Here is an 18,291-nt window from a genome sequence, read left to right on the forward strand (position 1 = left end):
TGAATGCTTAGATGCCTAAGCCTTATTAGTCTATAACGTACCCAAAGTATAGAGTTAGACTATAAAACCTAACTACTAGGTAATAATGATGGTTAATTTGATTGAACACTTTTCCTTTGTTAGAAATTACTTTGAGTACTTTATATAGATTATCTCAGTCTTCACAACCGTCCTGAAATAGGCATTATTATTATTATTTTCATTTTGCAGATGAGAAAATTGAGTTTTCCAGGTAGTAAACTCCCCTCAATTACACAGTAACTAAGTCATTATGCCCACTCCCATTATAAGGCAGTATAATCAGAGTTGAAATATTTTTTTCTGTGTAATTATGTTTCACTTTGATAGGCAGTTATATAGTTCATTTGTTTCTGTATTCAAGTTTTGATTTGTTTTCTGAATGCGTAAAAAATTTGCATGATTTAAAAGGTGCATGCAGAGATATCTCATTCCTGTTCCTTCCACCTCCTACCTGTATACTTCCTATGAGTAACCATATTCATTAGTTTCTGGTTTTGTCCTTACTGCTTTTCTTTTTGCAAAATAATACATATGCATAATATATACATATGTATGTGTATATCTTTATATTCTGATTTCCCTTCTCTTTTACTCAAAATGCAGTATACTATATATGCTTTTTGCACCTTTTTAAAAATTTAACAATACATCTTGGAAGTCACTTGGAGCAAAATTTTTATCTGCATCGTCTAATATCAAGTTCCACTAGGTCCTTCAACAGACTTTGTCATAGCCATGCAGGTATGATTCTTTCTCCTCTTCCTTCGTTTTAGAGTCCCTGCAGTTTGATGCTTCTTGAACCTCTAGGAATCGTATTTCCTTTTCCTGTCCACACCCTCATTTTCTTTTCCTGTTTTTAAAAAATAGACTCTGAATGTTAAGATTAGGACACTTACGGGATATGAGTGGTAAACAGAGGCCAAAAAGAAAGTTCACTTAAATTTAAAAGAAACCTTAGAGTTTTCTGCATGTTTTGGTCTTCACAAAGTGTTGTTACTCTGGATGTTCCTGCCAAGGGGCTAACTAGAACTGTGGAAGGAAGAGTAGGACAGGAATTCTTAGAAACAGGCAGTTGATGGGGTAGTCCACTGGAGTTGGATTTGGTGCTGGTGAAAAGAAAGACAGGGATGGAGATGGGGTTCATAGATGTCCCCTTCTTCCTTTGTCTTTTTTCCAGCTTTCTGTGAACATCACTGGGGCAAGCAGAATAGGGAGTTAGTGTTGGTGTTCTCTTTAGTGGTCTTAGCACAGAGGAAAGAGATGTGAGTGAAAGGGGCAGCTTGAAAATGATATCAGAGGACCCTTGAACACTCTTAATAAAAAGGGGTATTTATGAATCACATGGATTTAAATCAGAGACTACCTGGACTGAATACAAGTGATAAAACTCTTAATGATATGAAAAGAGGTACAAGAACCCTTTCCCCCTCTTCCTCACCCAGCGTATAAAACAAACATGGTATATATATAGCTTTCTAGTTCTATCTCTCACTGTATCTCTTTCTCCATCTAGGCTGCTCTCACCATATCTATCTCTGTGTATCTCTATCTCCTAATAGCTCCATGTAGGCAAAACAAGGTATCTACTTAACTTCGCAAAATCATACCTTCCTCCACTTCACAGCTATGACAGGGAGGCAGTCTAGTGTAGGGTGCTTAAGAGATTGGTTTTGGAGTTATTCAATCTTAGGCCTCAGATTTCACCTCTGCCACTTAGTACCTGTGTAACCATGTTACTTAATTTTTCTGAGACTCATTATCCTAATCTTTGAAATGGAGGTAATGAATATATACCCCATAGGGTATTGTAAACTATATTGATGAAGTATCTAGCATAGTGCCTGATAGGTAGTAAGTATACAGTAAATTGTAGGTGTTGCTGCTGTTATTAATGTTGCTATTGTTATATTCTGAGTCAGTTCAAGATACGATGTCTGTATCTAAATAAACCTGAGGCACAATTTATATTAATACTTTTCTCTTTGAGAAATCATCTCTCTCTGACCCTGAATGAACCTTTGTACATTATTTCCTTCTTGACACTAGCTTCTGTTTTTTTTTTTTTGCAATTAAACTAAACTACTTTTTTATTGTTTAGGTTGTAAATGTCTTAAAATCATTATTGACAAATCTTGACGAAGTAAAAAAGGAAAGAGAAGGTCTAGAGAATGACCTGAAATCAGTGAATTTTGACATGACAAGCAAGTTTTTGACAGCTCTGGCTCAAGATGGTGTAATAAATGAAGAAGCTCTTTCTGTTACTGAACTGGATCGAATCTATGGAGGTCTTACAACAAAAGTCCAAGAATCTCTAAAGAAACAGGAGGGACTTCTTAAAAGTATTCAGGTGAAATTTATATATTTAATAAGATATATGTTTAAAAAATTGCAGAAAGGTTATGCCTGGACTAAACCTATGTTCATTTAGGAAAATGACATTGGAGAATCTATATAGTTAAGAGTGGCACACGATACATCTGTATTTTGCAAAATTTAACTTGTCATTTTGGTTTTATTTAAATCTATGAAAGAATGCCACACTTCTGTGGCTAAAGTGTTGTATGTTACTTAGAAGTGCTTGATGCTTCAGATAATTTGGGTTTTTCCACATTTTTAACAGCTTTGGCTTTTTTGCCATAGAGGAGAAAATCAAAATTAGTTGGGATTATTGATACCTGTAATTATATGGCTAACATTACAGACTTTAGTTGTTTTTTGAAAATAACGCAAAACTAAATAAGCTTAGATGTTTGAAGTTAGTCATATTTGTATTTATAAATAGGTAGTTTGGACTAATAAAGACTTGACATTCTGCCCTTTTAGTAATGTACAGAATTATATGTTATATATATCTACTCTTGAATATTATATCTATACATAATAGAAGGTATTCTAAGAAGTAAAAGAATTTTCATCTTGATTGTATTTCTTTCAAGTGTTATATATTAACAGAAACCTGTAATCATTATTTGTTGTGTTTTGATATTCATTGGATTTGTAATATTTTTACTTAAGGAAAGATTTAAAGCATTGTGCTACCTCAAAAAACATATTTATTAGATATTTCCGGTAATTCTGCATGTATTTGATCATATATGATTTTCATAGTTGGAAAAACTATCAATAAAAATGTTATGAGCTATGTTATTTTATAAACAAATATAAATTCATAAATCTTTATTTTAACAAGGTCTCACACCAGGAGTTTTCGAAAATGAAACAATCTAACAATGAAGCTAACTTAAGAGAAGAAGTTTTGAAGAATTTAGCTACTGCATATGACAACTTTGTCGAACTTGTAGCTAATTTGAAGGAGGGCACAAAGGTATGAAGTACATAAAAAGAACAGCTAAAAAGTATAAAGGTGAAAGTATAGTTTAGGATATTAATTGATGTTTCCAGTTGGATAAAATTATTCTTTGCCTGGATTGTTGTTAGCTTTAATGCCTTTCGCCTCTGTGAAGTTTGTTATGAGAGCAAAAACGATTAATGAAGGTGGCAACAGTTCATGGGAACTTTGAAGGGTGGGTGGTGTATTATTTCAGGCAGAAAATGGGTATAAATATTACAGGTAGCAGAAGTTAGCAGGGATGTCAGAAGCCAGTGACACTTTTTTAAGGAATAGGAAGTTGACCAATTTGAATTGTGAAGGGACAGGAATAGTCACAGCTGATCTGTGATGGGAAAGGGTAGTGTGGGCATGGCTTTTATATTCTGTGTGGTGGCTTGGTGATGGTAGACTCATGACCTTCCTGAGTATCAGAAGGCTTACTAAATATGCTTTAAGTACTTTCTTACCTTGTCCTTTATAAAGTTTAGGGACATGGTTATATTTGTGTTTTACCAGTTACTTTGCTTTTAAAGAGGGAACAAGTGACTTTTAAATTTTCAGATGCATAATTCATTTTGGTATTTAATTTCATAATGATCACTGACTAAAGTGATCTTGATGTAAATACAGTAGGTATTGTGCAAAACTCTTTGAAGAGAGGGTAAGAATATTGCAAAGCCATCCAAATAGAGAGGATAGTTATATGCTGTTTTATTTTTGTTTAAAATGATGATTTTGTTTAAAATCATTTTTGTAAAAATGATTCATTTTTGTAGTGAATGTGCAAATCTAACCACGTAAGAAGGTGTAGTGTCAATTGTTAAGTAATTGACTTTTCTCTAGTTATTGGAAACATGTTCATGATACTTTTAACTTGTACTTAATATTTAGTGATAATGTTCTGTAGAAATGGCTTTATTATTTTTTTTTAGGAATTTGAGGTTGTATTTAATTTAATTGTTGGGCTTAATAAGTGGTATGACTGTCTTATTCAAAGGATTTCAGTTCTTCAGCTTTGATTGTCATTGATAAATTAGCTTTAAATTGTATTACTCACTGAATTAAAAATATTGTTCTTATTATTACTTATATTTATTCTTTGCTTATAGTTTTACAATGAGTTGACTGAAATCTTGGTCAGGTTCCAGAACAAATGCAGTGATATAGTATTTGCAAGGAAGACAGAAAGAGATGAACTCTTAAAGTAAGTTTTTTTTGTTTATCAAATTGTACTTAAAATATTTTCTTTAAAAAAATCATGTAGAGGCTTCTGGGGTAAACTTGGTAGTTTGAGATACCAGGTATCTTTTTTTCCAGGTATTTTACAAAGCCACAAGCAAACAACTGCACAATCTAGGAATGAAAGGATGAAAAGGAGAAGAAACTCTAGATGTAGGAAATACAGTGAGGTCACAGAAATGATAACAAAACAATTCAGGGTGGCAGATCTCAGGAAGTGCCAGTAAATGTAAGCAGTTTATCTTGAAGTGGCAGATAGGTTTCTTACATAAAACTAGAAGCATAGAACCATGGAAAAGACAGGATGAATAGCTCAGAAAGTACAAGCAAAATCACTTTCTGAAGGAGCCTGTTGAGGAAACAAGGCCAGTCGTGTAGGACCCATTTTCTGCTGAGTAATCAATAGAGAGGTGACACAGCATTGATAACGGAGATACTATATTTATAAAGGTGAAAAAAATGAACAAAATTTAACAAAACTTCATAGATGAAGAACATTCACCAAAATAACAGAACAGATGAAAATTCTGAGCAAACATTTCACCATGAATTAAAACAACAATAGTAAAACAAAACAAAAAAAAACACCAAAAAGTAAGGAGAAGCAATCACTCTTAGGAACACCTTGGGCAGAAATGCCAGAGAGAAATTCAAGGAAGATGGTAAGAAAACAAATAGTGATAAAATATTAGGTGTCAGGCCAGGCATGATAACCCATGCCTGTAGTCCCAGTCACTTGGGAGGAGGCTAAGGCAGGAGGATCGCTTGAGCCCAGGAGTTTGAAGTTGCAGCGAGCTTTTGGGGCCACTATACTCGCCTGGGTGACTGAGCGAGACCTCTTCTCTTAAAAAAAATGTGAATTTAGGAAAGAAATAGAAGAGAAGAACAAAGCCATTGTAGATATAAGTTGAAGGGCGACGGAGCACAAAGGGAGAATAGACACTGAAGAAAACATAGGACACAGAGCAGAGATGAGGAAATCAGAGAAAGTGAAACCAAAGTAAAGAAAGAATTAACAAGGATTAGAAAACAGAAACAGAAGATCCAATATATGCAAAATTGAATTCCTCTCAAAGAAGAAAAACCAAAATAGTGAACAGAATAGATATTTGATAGTATTACTCAAAAACATTTTCCTAAAATAAGAGGTTTGTTAAAAGAGTATATCATATGGTGGGGAAAAATGATCAAGAACTGTCAGCATCATAGCATATTAATTATTAGCCTTAAAAGATAATGGCAGGGCCGGGCGTGGTGGCTCACGCCTGTAATCCTAGCACTTTGGGAGGCCGAGGCGGGAGGATTGCTTGAGGTCAGGAGTTCAAAACCAGCCTGAGCAAGAGCGAGACCTTGTCTCTACTATAAATAGAAATTAATTGGACAACTAAAAATATATAGAAAAAATGAGCCGGGCATGGTGGCTGTAGTCCCAGCTACTTGGGAGGCTGAGGCAGAAGGATTGCTTGAGCCCAGGAGTTTGAGGTTGCTGTGAGCTAGGCTGATGCCACGGCACTCTACCCCAGGCAAAGAGTGAGACTCTGTCTCAAAAAAAAAAAAAAAAAAAGAAAAAGAAAGGAAAAAAAAAGATAACGGCAGACTCCTTTAAGCAGTCAGAGACAAAAAGTCCATTTATAAAAAGGTGAAAAAATCTAAGCTAGTAGCACTATATGCTATAAGAGAGTGGAGTGACCCTTTCAGCCAACTAGACCTTTTTCAGCTCTCTGTTCTTATTTAAACAGTTTTTCATAGAAGAGGAAGATGTTATCAAAGAGTTACCTTCTTCCATCCCTAACAAAGAGCAGGGTAGTTGTTTTTAGAGTATTTCTACTAAACCTATGTAAAGCAAATAATTAGAATGTTTTTAAAATTGTTCTAGAGCTTTAACGACAATAAAAAAAGATGAATACCCTCCAAATTAGTATTAATGATAAGAAAACTTGACAACCATTAAAACAAAATAGTCTTCAGACTGATTTCAGTTATGAATATGGATGTTAAAGTCCTAAATAAAGTACTTGCCAATTATATTCACCGGTAATTCATTCATCATTCATCATCTTTCATTCACTAGTAATGAAAGAATCATTCACCATGATTCTTTCTTAAAAAAGAATCATGACCAAGAGGAGGGGGGAACAGTTATTGGTTCAATATTTTTATATCTAAGGAGAAAAAGATCACAGGTTTATCTTCATATATGAGACAAAATCATTTGAGAAGATGTTATTATATAATTGTTCTGATAATAAAATAGGAGTAGATAGATGCTTCCTTAACCTGAACGATATATCTTTCTGCCCCAAACTGAGCATTTTGGGTATGGAGAAACACTATTAACAGACCCCTTCAAGTCAAGAACAGACAATAAATGCCACTGTCAATGCTATTATTTAATATTATGCTGGCAGTACTAACCAGGATAATTAGACAAGAGAAAGAAATTAGAAATAAAAAATTTGGAAAGGAAGAGGTAAAACTATCACTATTAAGGCAGACTTTATGATTGTATAACTACTTGGAAACTACCCCAAATTCTGCAAATAATAAAATAATTATTACTGAAGTTGTTGGTAATAAAAATAATTTGTAGAAATCAGTAGCTTTCATGTAAATAAATCTGTGGAAGATATGATAGATGAAAAAATCCACCTACAGTAGCAACAAAAATGATCTATATATAAGAATAAGTTTGTCATATATGAGACCTATATGAAGAAAACTTTAAAATACTGTTTCAAGGATACAAAAAGACTTGAGCAAGTTGAAAGGCGTATGTTTTTGGATAGGATAACTCAACTTCATAAAGATGTCAATTTTAAATAAACTTACGCATCACCTGGGCACAGTGACATGCACCTGTAGTCCCAGCTGCTCAGGAGGCTGAGGCCACTGCACTTCAGTCTGGGTAGCATAGTGAGACCATCTCTCTCTCTCTCTCCCCCCATACATACACACAAACACACACACACTGATTTATGCATACTTCTGATTTTAAAAAAATTAACATATTTTCATTTGGAGTTAGACAACTTGATCCTAAAGTTCAAGTAGAAAAAGAAGCCGGGCATGGTGGCTCACGCCTGTAATCCTAGCACTCTGGGAGGCTGAGGCGGGCGGATTGCTCGAGGTCAGGAGTTCGAAACCAGCCTGAGCAAGAGCGAGACCCCGTCTCTACTATAAATAGAAAGAAATTAATTGGCCAACTGATATATATAGAAAAAAAAATTAGCCAGGCATAGTGGTGCATGCCTGTAGTCCCAGCTACTCGGGAGGCTGAGGCAGGAGGATTGCTTGAGCCCAGGAGTTTGAGGTTGCTGTGAAATAGGCTGACACCACGGCACTCACTCTAGCCTGGGCAACAAAGCGAGACTCTGTCTCAAAAAAAAAGTAGAAAAAGAAACAAGATTAGCTATGAAAACTGAGTAAAAGGAATAGTGAGGGGATACCAATTCTGCCAGATATTAGGAAATATAATGCTGTCTCTAGTTAAAACCATGGTACTGGGGCATGATTAGACAGACCAAAGACAGAATAGAAAATATTAATAGAAATAGATTTAAATACATAAGTGAATTTAGTGTAGGTCTTAAAACCCATCAGAAGAAGTTGGGGACAACTGCCTAGTCATTTAGAAAACAAAAGTTAGTTTTGTACCAGAATAAATTCCAAATGGATCAAACTTGACATGTGTCAATGAAATGTGAAGTCTAAAAGAGAGAATATGGAGAATTCTTTAACAGTGCTGGATTGGAAGGAATCTGACTCTGACTTAATATCCAGAAACCATTAACAAAACAATGGATAAGTTCATTATAAAAACATGATAAGCAGAGTTAAGATATGACAAACTGGGCAATTAATATTTGAATCTTACTCATAGTCGAAAGGCTAATTTACCTTATTTGTGAAAAAATTCCTAGGAATTACTGAGAAAAATAACCCAGTAGAAAACTGGGGAAAGGATGTTAACAGAAATTTTTCGGACAAGGAAATACAAGTAGCTCTTAAACATGGAAAAACACCCTCATTCAATATAAAATACAAATTAAAAGTACTCTGAAATATCATTTTTCAGATTGGCAAAAATCTGAAAGTTCGTTAACATTCTTTGTTGGCACACGTTGGGGAAGTGTCATATATTGCAGTGAGAGTATGGAATAGTGCAATCTTTGTGAAGGGCAGTTTAGCTGTAAAGGTGAGGATTACAAATTCAAACATCCTTTAATGGTTTTGGGAATCTGTTCTGAAGATATATTAGCATGTGCTAGACATGTATTTATGAGGTTATTAATTTCTGCATTGCTTATAGCAGTAGAAGAGTAAAAACAAATGAAGTGTCTGAAGCTGGTGAAATAAATAAAGCTGTGTCTGTATAGTGAAATACTATGCGGTGATATATACAATTGAAAATGTATAATTTTTAATAGCCATAGTAAAAAGAAATTAAAAGAAACAGGTGAAATTAATTTTGATAATATATTTAACTTAGTACTATCATTTTAACATAATGTAAAAATTATGACTGAGCTATTTTACTTTTTTTTCCCACCTTAAGTCTTAGAAATCTATGTAATTTTGTACTTAACAACACATCTCAATTCAAATTAGCCACATTTCGGGTATATTTAAGTGTATCAGGTTTATTAGCCACATATGGCAAGTGGTTACTGTATTATATAGTACATGCTTTTGGTGAGCATATGTATGCACTGCTGTTGGATATATATCTAAGAGTGGATTTGCTGGGTCATAGGGTATGTGTATGTTCAACTTTAGTTGCCATATAGTTTGCCAAAAACTATTGCCATATAGTTTTCCAAAGTTGTTGTACTAATTTATATTCCTCCTAACAGTATATGAGAGTACTGGTTGCTCCACATTTTTGCCCTTTGCTATTCTGGTGGATGTATAGTGTTATCTAATTGTGGTTTTAATTTTCATTTCCCTGATGACTAATATGTCCTTTTATATACTTATTAGCTAGAGGCTTTGATTCTTAATTTTTGTTTTCATTGAAATCTTTTATCAAAAATATAGAGTAGAAAAAGAATGAATGTTTTTTTCTGAGCGTTACTTATTTTCAATAATGGTTTAAATACTAATGTCAGCAGTAATGGTTATTGGGCATAGGAATATTGGTGGCATTTTATTTCATATATTATTGCTTTTTTACAGTATTGATCTTGTTTAATAGTTTTGATTTATTAGTAAGTGGCTAGGAAATTCTTATTTGCCCTATAAATATGTTATTTACTGCAACCATCCCTAGGTATTGTGTTAAGGCATTATAATATACATATATTTTTTAGATATTTCAAAATCTGGTCTTTTAGAATTTGATTAAAAACTTCTAGTTTAGCTAGGAGTGGTGGCCTATACCTGTAATCTCAGCAATTTGGGAGGATCATCTGAGCCTAGGAATTCTAGACCAGCCTGGGCAACATAGCTAGACCCTTCCTCTAAAAAAGTAGAAAACATTAGCTCGGTGCTGTGTGGTGCACGCCTGTAGTAACAACTACAGAGGACACTGAGGCAGGAGGATTGGTTGAGTCCAGGAGTTCCAGCCCAATATAACAAGACCTCATCTCAAAAAAAGAAAAAAACCATCTAGTTTATCTTGTAAGCAGTTTTTTACTTACATTAAGAAGGAGCTTTAGTTTTTTTGATGAATATATATTAATTTTCTTTTTCTCTGGAGTGACTAATTTATCTTCCAACTGGGGCCCTTTTTGAGAATGAAAGTGGGGTGTGGCAGATGTGAGGGGTTGCTGTTAATTGTTACATCAGGGCAACAAGTACTGTCTTGATATTTTGGGACACATATTTACTTCTCTGTGTATGTTAATCAGTACAGTGAGAAGTTGGTTGATACCATGTATTTCTAGAGTGGATTTTACATGAGGTATTATTATTATTATTGTTGTTGTTATTATTTTTGAGACAGGATTATGCTTTGTTGCCTGGTTGAGTGTAATGGTGTCATCATAGTTCACTGCAACTTCGAACTATTGGCCTTAAGCAATCCTTATGCCTCAGCCTCCTGAGTAGCAGAAACTATAGGCATGTGCCATCACATCCAGCTAATTTTTTCATTTTTTTGTAGAGATGGGGTCTTGCTGTGTTGCTTAGGCTGGTCTTGAACTCCTGGCCTCAGCAATCTTTCTGCTTTGGCCTCTCAAAGTGCTAGGATTGTAAGCGTGGGCCACTGTGCCTAGCTTTACATATTACTTAGTGAGATTGGGATAGATTCCAATTTACTGTTAGAGGAGACATTCTAATTTTTAATAATAAATTATAATGATCTTTTCAACAATATATATTCCATGAGTTATGTTAGTGAATAGATTATGAATTACCTTTTAACATAAAATATCTCAGTGCTACATTTCTTTGAATATCTGCAGAAATTTTTTATCTAGAAATTTGCATTATGGTTTGCATAATAGATTAGCTTTCTCATCTGTTTTATTTTCTGTTAAACACTGATTCATACTGTGATTAAAGTATTAGCTGGATGACTATGAGTGTTTTTTAGTTTTCTGCTAACTTTTAGATAGGTTATGTTAGCAGTTTTCATCTAGGGACTACCTTTTATTAAAGAGTGGGCAGTCTTAGGATTACCCGCCCCTTTTGATATGTTACTTACTCTAGCTGTAACTAAGATCTTCAAAAATGTTTACCTTTTATTCTTTTTTTAAAAAGTGTTGGCTGGGCGCGGTGGCTCACGCCTGTAATCCTAGCACTCTGAGAGGCCGAGGTGGGCGGATTGCTCGAGGTCAGGAGTTCAAAACCAGCCTGAGCAAGAGTGAGACCCCGTCTCTACTATAAATAGAAAGAAATTAATTGGCCAACTAATATATATAGAAAAAATTAGCCGGGCATGGTGGCGCATGCCTGTAGTCCCAGCTACTCGGGAGGCTGAGGCAGAAGGATCACTTGAGCCCAGGAGTTTGAGGTTGCTGTGAGCGAGGCTGACGCCACAGCACTCAGTCTAACCTGGGCAACAAAGCGAGACTCTGTCTCAAAAAAAAAAAAAAAAAGTGTTACATAGTGCTGTAATAAACACAGGAATACAGATACCTCTTCAATATACTGATTTCTTTTGTATACATAACCAGCAGTGCTGAGTCATATGGCAGACCTATTGGTTTTTTGAGGGACTTCCATGCTGTTTTCCATAGTGGCTGTACTACTTTGAAGTGTATTAAATTTTAAAATGCCATGATTATTTGTGGTCCATTTTCCCTGTTTCATGTGTGAAAAAAATAAAAATAAAAAGGATCTGATATTTTATGTGCATTACATTTTCTTATTGTGTTAATTGTTAACACTATGTCTTTAATAAGGGACTTGCAACAAAGCATTGCCAGAGAACCCAGTGCTCCTTCAATCCCTACACCTGCCTATCAGTCGTCTCCAGCAGGAGGACATGCACCAACTCCTCCAACTCCAGCACCAAGAACCATGCCGGTTAGTACACAGAGTTTTTAGATGGAGGTTGCACATTAATGACAACTTGCCTGCTGTAAAGGATAAAACATACTTTACATTGGAAGGTGATCAACCTTTCTGATGTTTTGCAATATGTAGAACACAGCGTCACTCATGAAATCTTGACAAAAAATGTTTAACCTGAATCTAATCAAGTCTTTAGAACTAACTTTGCATTTACAGCAACTATAGTGATAAAATCAGAGATTGAATTTAAACTGTACCATTAGGAAGCATTTGGACAAATCTAGGACATGGGACATTATGTGGGACACCTAGATTGGTCTTTTCTAAAACTGAATGTCATCTATCTGAAAAAAGACTGGATATAATCTAGATTAAAATAAATGAAAAGTTTATTACAGTCAAATACAGTATATGAATCTTGACTTTGGTTCATAAAAATAGCTGTAAGAGCTTTTTTGTGATAAATAGGGAAACTTGAATCTGGAGTGGATGGATATTCATTGATATTGGAGAATAGGCATTCATTTTCTTAGTGTTAAAATGGTATTGTGATTAAGGAGAATATTCTTATTAGGACTTGAGTGCTGAAGTCTTCATGGCTGGTGTCATGGAGTTTGCAGCTTATTTTCAAATGGTTCTGCAAATATGTAGATAGATAAATATATGGATATAAATATGGATAAAGCAGATATGGTAAAATGTTAATAGTTGTTGAATTTCATTGGTAGATATGTGATTGTTTTATATACTATTCAAGTTATCTGGTGTTTGAAAATTTTCATATAGTTTGGGGACTAGGTATGGATTATAATAATAAACCGTATGTGTGCTTCTTCCATCCACCTCCAGTATCTGGCCATTGGTGGAAGTAGTAAATGATTAAATAGGCATCAAGAAAAGAGCAGTGGCTATGGGTGTTTCTACAAATTGGAGAATTATTCCTCAACTATGATACATTTCTAGAGTAATAAGCCAACATTTAAGAATGGAAATTAGAAATACATTTTGATTGGATTCTAGAGCTTTTCATGTAGCATACCATCACTTATTTTAATCAGTAGCAATTTGAGAGAAAAATAAAACATTTTGTAATTAATGCTGACTTTTCTTTATAGCCTCCTAAGCCTCAGCCCCCAGCCCGGCCTCCACCTCCTGTGCTTCCAGCAAATCGAGCTCCTTCTGCTACTGCTCCGGCTCCAGTGGGGGCTGGGACCACTGCACCAGTTCCATCACAAACCCCTGGCTCCGCTCCCCCTCCACAGGCCCAGGGACCACCCTATCCCACCTATCCAGGATATCCCGGGTAAGGCCGCAACATTGTATATTCTAAGGAGTTGGCTAATGTGTTTCTACCTCTGGCTAACCTTTTGAAAACAGGGTCACCCCTTCTATAAATGAAGGTGGCATGAATGCATAAATTATGTTGTAAGCTTATCCAGAAATAAATACATTATGGTCACTTATATGAGTAGTTGAATAGCCATTTCCTGGGCTTTTCAAATTTATGTTTTTATGTTTTACGTATTGGGCTTATATTAAACACATTTCTTCTGTATGGAATCCGGTATGTATTTCATTGGTTTTCTTTATCTAGGTGATAAACAGATAGATGCCTTTCCTGAGCTTAGCATAGCCAGACTTATAAGGCCTTTGTTTATGTCCCTGTACTTTGAAATTTTGGCATTTAATATACTGTTGAACAGAAATTTATCTAATTATGGAATGTACTTTCTTTTTTTTTTTTGGAATGTACTTTCTTAAAGATTAGCCACCTTTGAGCTAATTTCATAATCATAAAAATGCAGACATTTGGCTGCCTTTTAAGATGTGCTCTAAATTTTGCTTGAGTATGTTTTGTCTTCTAAATATTAGAATTTCATAAACAGCAAATTTATGTTCATTGCAGTGAATATTGAGTCTTGTGGAGGAGGAATGTCTTTAGAGTACTAGTTTGCCACATTAAAATGAAGGCTCTCCGTTTTTATTCTTTCTTTAAGTGTTGAATATTTAATGTCACTTCCTTCAACGATATTATTTTCTAGATAGTATTAAATACTTGATATTCTTTCATCTTAATAATGGGATAGGAATGCTTTTCTCTAACAAGTACCTTGAAATAGTTTTTCCCCTCTCCACTGTTCTTTAATAGACTGAAAAATAGAGAAAAATGGCTTTTGTGAAAAAACTTAGTTTTGGAATAATCATTGTATGTTTAATTATCTAGTATTTTATTTACCAATCCAGTTTTTTTGTTTTCTTCTCCCTATCAGGTATTGCCAAATGCCCATGCCCATGGGCTATAATCCTTATGCCTACGGCCAGTATAATATGCCATATCCACCAGTGTATCACCAGAGCCCCGGACAGGCTCCGTACCCAGCACCCCAGCAGCCTTCATATCCCTTCCCTCAGCCCCCACAGCAGTCTTACTATCCACAGCAGTAATGTGTCTGCTCAGGAGCTCAGCTGGTTCAGATCAGAGGGAAAGAAATACCAACCCTGCAATAAGTGTACTAAACTCTACGCTCTGGTTAATATAATGTACTCTACTGTACTGAATTCAGTGTGTAATTTCTGTCTGCGGCTAAAAGCAAAAAGCTGTGCCCCAGTTTCACATTTGATTATACATGTGAGATTTGCTGCTGTTGCAGTGGGGTATAATAGGATTTGAAATAAATTACATTACAGTTTATAAAAAGTGAAAATGAGAAATTAAACCTGCAAGTGAAATGTTTGAAACTTCTACCTTCTACATGAGACATGGTTGGGACATCAGATACTTACAAAGATGGCTTTAAGAATGGTTATTCAGGAAAACTAAGTTTTCTTTCTCTTTTGGTTTATTGATTTTATTTCTATTATGCTATTTTGCATAATCAAAGCATTGTAAATCTTATAATTTAAAAATAAATTACTTAAGAACAGTTGTCATTGTTATGTTTTGTCATTGATTCTCATTACTGTCTAATTTCTTTCTGGTATTAGTCTCTCATTTTGTATGTATATAAGTTAAACAGATACTGTGTTTAAGTGCATGAATAGTGCAAGTTAATAGTCAGGCTCAAGGACATTTTATAGGGAAACCAAAAGAATAGTACCATAATTTATCTTTCATATGCTGATTAGTAAATTAATTTTTGACATTGATTTTAAAAAGTCCTATAATGTGGAAGAAACACATTTGCTACCAAAGATTCTTCAAATAAATATACAAATAAATTTGTATATTTAATGTTTTATTATTAGCTTCTCCAAGAAACTGATGCCAATTTTGGTAATAATTCTTTCATTTTTTTCCATAACTTGATTAAAATAAATACATATCATTGACAGTACTGACTAATATAATGGAATTGTTTGGAGAAAATTTACTCTGTACCCTTCTATTCCTTTTTCCCACCTTACTGTCTTAACTTAGTAACATTTAATCATAATGTGTATGAATATATCTAAGCCCTTTTTTTGGCTCCTAAAAGATTGGACTATTTTATAATTCAGGGAACACACAAAACAATTGCTGGAAACATGCCAATTCTGGAATAGGCTGTTTATTTAATATTAATCTCTGCTATTAGGATATCTAATCACTGTATAAGCCTCAGTAAAAATAGTAAAGACATGCACCATGGAATGAGAAAATGAGAAAGGAATGAGTTGTCTAACATCACAGTGGGATATGTTCTATGTGAAGTTCATTTCTGAACACATTAGGTGTATGAGCAGATTGCCAATGAATCTATTTATGTTTATTTTTTGAGTCTTACTGCTGACATTTTCTTGCATTATTGTTTTATTTAAATGATACTGTCACTTGGTCCTCTGTTGTTTTCATGGACAGTTTGGATTTATATTTTAAATGTTAGACTGAAGGTATGATTGTAAAAGGAAGTAAATTGGTTTAAAAAATATGTATATTCAAAAACAATCTTTGTTGTATGTAGAAAACATGAAGGCATGTTAACAACATAAATGACCTTTGATTACTTTTGAATATTGAAATTGGTTTAAAGTCCAATAGTTAAGCCTTGGCAAAAATAGTTTTTCACTTATCATTGCTAAATTTTTATACTTTGGATTCATCAAAGTGTGACACAGGCTTGTTTGACTCTTCTGTAAATGGCATTTAAGTTCTCCATTCTTATTACTCGAGATATCTTATACTAACATAAGACACTCAGTGAGAGTTAGGGGTATTCCACACTGCTAGTTTATAATTCTTACTAATGCAGAAAACAAAACAAAACAAAACAAAACTGGCCTGAATATTCTCTTGGGGAAAGAGGGCACTAAAGGAAAAAGGGTAAGTGCATCAGAGGGCCAAGAGAGGCCATTTAGCCCATTCCTCGTGCTAAGTTGAGCCTGTTCCCAGAGAGCCCCAGGACGATCACTCAGAAACTCAAGAAAGGAGGCCCCACAGGCCTTTGAGGCACAGCACACCTGTCGGGCTCAACTCTGTTAGCAAAACCTTTTAAATGTAGCAGCCCTGACCCATTCCCTCTTGTCAGTTCACTCGTTTTTTAGATAAAGATTCTTTTTAGTCACCCAAGTCTAGGTACCAGTGACCAAGTTCTGCAGCCCTTTATTGCTGGGTTTGTCTTCAGAGGCCTGTACAGTTTCATTAAGGTGACTCATGGAAAGAAGTGTCTTTTGTGTTGGACATTCTAGCGAACAAGAAGGGAGCCCTCATTGAGCTTGATACTGAAACGTAATCCTTTGCTTAGCCTCCCATATTCTAGCAAATACCCTAAAACATTGATAATGGATAATGCTGTTTATTTGGAGTTGGGAGGGTGCCACTCTGTGGTTCAGGTATGTTGTACCCTTGTTTATAATTAGGCTTTTTAAAAAAATTGCCTTCCTAAATTAAGGAAAAGAGATCATCTCTAGGCCATTTATTTTGGGTTTTGGAATCCTATTTTAAAGTGGATTATACTTCAGATAATGAAGCACTGCTTCGATAGAGGACCTTAACAGAAATGAAGAAAAAACTGTCTAACTTCTATTTCTTATTCCAAGTTGGAGACATATGGACCTGACTGCTTAGTCTGGTGTAAAGTATTGGTTTAAAGAGGGCTAGTCCTGTGCCTCTTGGTCTTCATTCTCATTTAAGAAAAAGTCATAAGTTACTGCAAACCAATCAATCTTTGTGAGATACCCCTGTACTGATAGCCCAACTTCTTGGCAGTTTCTAATCCTGTCCCCCACCAGGCTAAGGAATTGCAGAAAAAAAAAAAAATGGATTTCCACATAGCCTGTGCCCCTAACATTCTATCCCAGTCAGCAGCCTTTCTAGTCAAAACAGATTTAAAAAATGTTTTCCATTGGAGCTTTACAGTTTGCAAAAGTGCTTTGTATACATTTTCTAATTTCAGAAACAGGATAGAATATGATTTGTTAAGTAGGTTTCTGTTGGCTAATGGAAAAAACTTTTTTTCAGTATATGTTGAAGAATCTTGCTAGACACCTAGTGACATCTCATTTTTTAAAGACTTTCGCAATTATTAGTTAATGATTCACAGTACAGAGCAAGATATAAAGTAGGGAAAAAACCTGCTATAGTGTTATAATTGCGGTTTAAAAATAGACTTTAGAACTAACAGGTTGATTATAAGATTTACATGGAAGAGCAAAGAAGGAAAAATTATATTTTTAAAGAAAGAGAATATTCAGGCTTTATTTCTGGTATGAAGTTTATATTTTTAAAAAAATCCTATATTATCACACCAGAGATTTTAGATTCTTTTCTGGTTACAAACATTGCTGGTAGTTGGATTATATTTTTATTGTATTCATTTCTCTTAGGGGAAAATTGTAAAGAAACAAAAGGTTCTAGATGAATGTATCCTAGAAATAAAAGTTGAAAGATTCTTACTTCCTTGGAGTATGAATTCTTATTTTTAAAGTTTTTATCCTTCAGCCTTATCATTTCCATAATTTCTTTGACAAATGGTAGGTTGGAAAATTTAAGAAAACACCCACTTTGACAAAATGCACGAGACTACAAAAGGAAGACAAAGTAAGTTTTATTTTTTTTTTTTTACAGCTTGAACCCCATAATTTATTATAAATGGACCATGTTTTTATTACTTATGATTTTTTCCAGTTCTTCCAGATGAGTATTCTCTTCAAGTGCCATTTTTAATTTTTGGAAGTGATCATCAAAGATTACCATAATAGTCAGTTGATCAGGGAAAGTGGGGGGATGGGCGATGGTGCAGTCACAACCTATGAAAGTGACTGAG

General features: G+C 34.6%; 1 protein-coding gene across 3 annotated transcripts in view; it reads left to right on the plus strand.

Moving 5' to 3' along the window:
* The window catches only part of PDCD6IP (programmed cell death 6 interacting protein), an 80,974-nt gene extending 63,054 nt beyond the window's left edge, over positions 1-17,920 (plus strand). For all 3 annotated transcript variants that reach the window (XM_076006166.1, XM_012769208.3, XM_012769209.3), the window contains exons 13-18: positions 2,120-2,368; positions 3,212-3,346; positions 4,462-4,556; positions 11,938-12,061; positions 13,165-13,352; positions 14,320-17,920. In XM_076006166.1, coding sequence (XP_075862281.1) covers positions 2,120-2,368; positions 3,212-3,346; positions 4,462-4,556; positions 11,938-12,061; positions 13,165-13,352; positions 14,320-14,494 — 966 coding nt within the window. In that variant the 3' untranslated portion in view covers positions 14,495-17,920. The remainder of the gene's footprint in view (positions 1-2,119; positions 2,369-3,211; positions 3,347-4,461; positions 4,557-11,937; positions 12,062-13,164; positions 13,353-14,319) is intronic.
* The last annotated feature ends 371 nt before the right edge of the window (positions 17,921-18,291 follow it).

Source organism: Microcebus murinus, chromosome 1, assembly GCF_040939455.1.
Source record: "Microcebus murinus isolate Inina chromosome 1, M.murinus_Inina_mat1.0, whole genome shotgun sequence".
Classification (NCBI taxonomy): domain Eukaryota; kingdom Metazoa; phylum Chordata; class Mammalia; order Primates; family Cheirogaleidae; genus Microcebus; species Microcebus murinus.